This window comes from Sceloporus undulatus, chromosome 2 (genome assembly GCF_019175285.1).
Source record: "Sceloporus undulatus isolate JIND9_A2432 ecotype Alabama chromosome 2, SceUnd_v1.1, whole genome shotgun sequence".
Taxonomy (NCBI): Eukaryota; Metazoa; Chordata; class Lepidosauria; order Squamata; family Phrynosomatidae; genus Sceloporus; species Sceloporus undulatus.
In genome coordinates, this window is record NC_056523.1 from 91,658,488 (window position 1) to 91,663,583 (window position 5,096).

General features: G+C 43.2%; 1 protein-coding gene across 1 annotated transcript in view; it reads right to left on the reverse strand.

Annotated features, from left to right (window-relative positions):
* Positions 1–2,602: 2,602 nt before the first annotated feature.
* Positions 2,603–5,096, reverse strand: part of SLC6A7 (solute carrier family 6 member 7) — a 34,488-nt gene continuing 31,994 nt past the window's right edge. Inside the window, exon 14 of the mRNA XM_042455663.1 lies at positions 2,603–3,229. Within this exon, the coding sequence (XP_042311597.1) occupies positions 3,014–3,229 (216 nt within the window). The 3' untranslated portion in view covers positions 2,603–3,013. The remainder of the gene's footprint in view (positions 3,230–5,096) is intronic.

Consider the following 5,096-nt stretch of genomic DNA (forward strand, 5'->3'; position numbering starts at 1 on the left):
GCTGTACCGACCGCCCCTTTTAGTGCCAGATCAGGGTCAGAGCAACCACACACCACAGTCCCAATCTCACCTTTCCACAGCACAAAAAAGAACTGCAAAAAGCAGCTCCTTTCTGTGCCATGGAAAGAGCACCATAGCCATGGCACCGCAGCTTTTCAGTGCTCCTTTGGCACTGTGTCATCCAGACATACTGCCAGAGGGGCGCCATGATGCCGCCCACCGTGTGGTGTAGCACATGGCATCACACTGGCCTGGGGGCGGAGTTGGAGCGTGCATCGTGTAGACACCACGCCCTGCCCTGACTCCACTCCCAGGCCAGCCAAAGATGCCAGTCTGTACACCCTACTAGTCCTGACGAGGCATTCATAAACTTAATCAGTGCTTTGTATGCTTGGTGGGGAAAATGTCTAAATAAAAGAATTATGTTTGACTCTACTGTCTTTGATTTGGCTTTTCTCTCTCTATCCTCCTCTATCCTCTATCCTTGGCATCTGTTCATTCCTTTAGTCCTGCCTGCTGCGATACCTGAGACCCTTTTCAAATTGAAAGTCAGCACTCAGGTTAAAAACAAACAAACAAACATACACCTATGTAGACAATACTGAGTGACAAGGACCAATGTTGTAATACAACTTAGGCAACTTGCTATTTGGGAAGGGTTGTAGCTTACCATACAGAATATCCCAGGCTCCATCTATGGCATCTTTAGGGAGCCACTGCCAGTCAAAGTGGATAGTACTGGGCTAGATCATATACTAATCTGAGTCAGTGTAAGACAGTTATCCCTACTGTTGCACAAATTGAGTTTACATGTATGTACAATACATGTGCTATAAACTATGTGTGTTAACGTTGTTTCATGTGCATGACAGAGTTGACTTTGAACTCTTGTTCTTCTGCCACCTAGAGATATGAATAGGATACTGGCTCTAGATAAATATCAATCAAATTTATTGATAAATATAGGGTTGAAGAAGCTCACAAACAATTGCTAGAGAATATTACTTTTTGCACCAACTCTTCAGGTACAGAAACATTGTCACACAGTCAGGTTTAAACTATATTTAATGTGGATATTGTTTCTTGATATGAATGTGGCTGATATAGTTCATTACTCCATTTTCTTTCCTTTGCCTATACAGATACATGGAGAAATGGGAGATACATTTTTTTTCCTGAGTGAAAGAACTGTTATCTTACCTATTTGTTTTTGTGTCCCTTCAGGTCATTATGACATATGGCAACCCTAAGGCAACCCTATTACAGGGGTTTCCTTCTCAATGAATTGCCATGGCCATCCTCTGAGGCTTAAAGCATGTGACTTGCACAAGGTCACCCAGTGGGTTCACATGGCTGAGTTGGTATTCAAACTCTCTTCTCCAGAGTCATATAGTCCAATGCTCATACCACTCCACCATGCTGGCTATGACTAAATCTCTCATTAGACCTCATTCATTACCAGTGTCCCTGTGAATTTTTATTTGTTTTAATTTAAAATTAGAAATTAGATTTACTAGTTAATTTACTGTATTCAGGAGGCAGTTTTCTTATTATTCATAAAAATATCTTCCTTTATTCTCTAAACATTCTAGAACTATGGAATACATTCCATTGGCTAACTCTTAGGCTACACTACAGAGTGAAGAGGAATAGCACAGTTTGGAGTGTGGGTTGTTTGGTTAAAGAATGTATGATTAGACTTACTGGAACAAGAAAGTTTTTAGTCTAAAAAGTACAATCAAGTATCTTGCCAAAAGCTTGAAGAACGATATATGGAATCGATACAGAAGATTGCATATGGGAGACTGGATCCTGGTCTTGAGAAATCTGTACATTATCTATAGAGCCAGGAAATGCCATGTTGAAATGCCAGGACTCTTTGGCGGGTTACAGACTGCCCATTTGGGGCAGCCTGCACCCGCCCCTTTCCCTGCTGTATCAAGGCCTCAGCTGCCAGACCGGCAGCCTCTGAGGCCCCAATCTGCCGCTTTCCAGACCGCTTCCCCGTGGCCTGGAAAGGGGTGTCCTTGGGGCTTTAAGCCCCAAGGACACCCGGCGACAGTGGGGAGGAGGAGAAAGGGGCCTCTTGGCCCCTTTCTCCTCTGCGTCGTTGGGCGCAGCCATGTAAAGGCTGCACCCAGCGACGCAAACCCCAGAAGGAGCTCCATTTCAGAGCTCCTTCTTGCACCGCGGAAAGGGCGCTCTAGACGTCCACACCGCCTCGTTTGAAGGCAGCACAGTCATGACATCATAATGGCAGCAGCCGTGTGGAACGGCCGCCGCCATTTTGTACGGACTAGGTCTGTAGTAGGGTTAGGGGCATCAGGAAGTGACGCCCCTTTCTAACCCTAATATGGACTGAGTCCGTATTTTCAGGCCCGTCTGTAATGGGCCTGAGTTTTATTAGCAAGAACAATTTTGTCATCTGTCGTCCCAGCTCAGGTTTCCCCTTTCCTTCTCAATGAAGCTCTAATCCAGAGTAGCTGGGGAGTAGGGATCATTATTTATATTGTTGTGAGGGACCCTACTTGTAAGGCATAGAAATCTATGGTAGATTGGTCTTGAATGAGAAACTAAAGCCTATTAGTATCTAGTATGTGGAGTGGGATAAAACTGTCAAAATGGCAAGACCAATATTTGAATTCCGGGGATACAGTGATGGAGGTTGTAATGCTGAGCACCTGGACTTCAAAGTTGACCAACACACCACTGAACCCATAACTGTGAGGACAGGAAGAGACAATAGGAGTCGCTGGCCTGTACCAGACACAACTAGAGCACTAAGACACACAGGTTCATTGCACATCTCTCCACATGAAACAGAAACCTCAACAGCACTGGGATTCTCAGCAGAACTTACTGCTGTGAGATGCTTAACAGTCAGCAGCTTCTGGCTGCCAAATGACCTCAACTGTGCCAACCAAGGTGCATCTTGTGCAAAAACATTCAGGGGTTTATTCTTTGCATTTTTCTTCAACATCTAGCCTATGGGTGAGCAAGAGAAGCTGTCTCTTCACATCATAGACTCCTCCTCTTCTTCTTCTTCAATTTCTTTATCTACCTGAAATGCTATGTTCTCATAGCTGGTTATACCTCCGTATTTTCGCATATGGACCATCAGAGGTTTAGGCGACTGGCTGCCTGCCAGAGTTGCCACATACATGCCAGTCCTGTTCTCCTCCAGGGAAGGCCCCCAGTCCATGGTTGGTCTGCTAGCTTGCTGGATTCTCTGTTGGCAGAGAAATAAAACACATTATAGGAAGGATGGTGATAGGCAATCTGGTAATGCTGCAGTAAGTGGAGATAGAATTCCCCAAAAAAGTCCTTCACAGTGCATGGGCACCCAAGGCAAAGAACCGCTAATCTGCAAATTCCCTAGAAATAAAGCCTAGGGAAAAGGGGGGGAGAGGAGGAGGAGAGAAACAAAACCTAAAGCAGCTGAAAAAGTGGGACAGCAGTGGATGAATCAGGATTGTCCCTCCCAAATCGATACAGTTGGAAGAGATGCTACATACACTTTCCTCAGACCTGTACCCTACACATTCAATTATACAGGGGACCCTTGTTATATGCTGGGGTTTGGTTCCAAGATCCCCCGTGGATAACAAAATCTGTGGATGCTCAAGTCCCATTAAATATAATGACATAGCAAAATGTGTCCCTTATTTTAAAAAAATGGAAAATCAAGGTTTGATATTTGAAATTTATACTTTTTTTTAACATTTTCAAATTGTGTATGTCCATGTATAAAAAAATCCGTGTATAAGAAGGACTGAGTATACTTCAGCAGCAGTTTACTTGTCTGTCCATTTTTGCCTTTCTGAACTTTAGCACTGCATACAAAAATGGACTTTCTGTTTTGACAGCATCTTTTCATGTCCCCCACTTCCTTTATGAATCAGTTACATCAATGGTCAAAACATAGGGATTTGCCACATTTCTAAGGTCTGTTTATGCTCTTAATTGTGCTTCCAGTATAAGGAGTCCTAACTGAGGAATCATAATTAAGTTTTGGTAGTTATTTGGGATTAAATGCTTCAGGAGCACAACACTATAAACAGAAATGTGGGCAAGCATCAGAAAAAACAACCGGTCATCTTTCATTGCATTTGAAATAATGTCCTACTGCTCTAAGTATATGTTAAAATAAAGATGACTTAAAGCTGAGGAAGTAGAACAAAACAATTATAATTTATGTACCTTAATTTCTGTCATGTCTCTTCCCCTATATCTGGGGAAAGGGACAACTGCCATGTTTGAATTATGCATTGCTGAGGGTGATGTGCTTTATGCTATGTCCCTGACCAGGAAGGTATTGCCGACTGGAACAGGAGACAGTTCTCTATTTTCACTTTATTATGGTGGGAACAGGAACACAACAGCTTCCTTCCATCAACACCTGTGGCTAGGGATGCCATATCCCGCCTGCAGATGGGATTGTCCCGCTTTTGGCGGTCCTGGCCCGGTCCCGGCCCGGCCCTGGCCTGGTTACCGCCAATTCACGGTTTGGGTGCCACCCTCCTCCACGCGCTCCGTTCCACGCGACCACGCCCCGGCCTAAAAAGGGAGCTTGTCCCCTTGAGGAGGAGGAGGAGGAGGAGGAGGAGGAGGAGGAGCAGATGAGGATTCTGAGCCAGAAGGAGGGGAAAGGGCTCTTTTCTGGTCCCACATGGCGCCAAGCAGCAAGAGGATGAGAGCAGGAGGAGAAGAAGTTGGGGAGTTGAGTGGCCATTTCCGGTCGGCCTTCTTTATTTATTTCTTTTTCCAGGACAGGCCTGTGTAAGAGAGTCAGTGTGGTGTAGTGGTTTGCATGCATTTATTTTTATTTTATTTTTGGTTAATTTTATTATTAATAACATATAAGTTTGCCTTGTTTTTTATTTTATTTTTGGTTAATTTTATTATTAATAATATATAAGTTTGCCTTGTTTTTTATTTTATTTTTGGTTAATTTTATTATTAATAATATATAGGTTTGCCTTCTTTTTTATTTTATTTTTGGTTAATTTTATTATTAATAATACATAAGTCTGCCTTCTTTTGACAATGATAGCAATGATGATGATGATGATGATGATGATGATGATGATGATGAT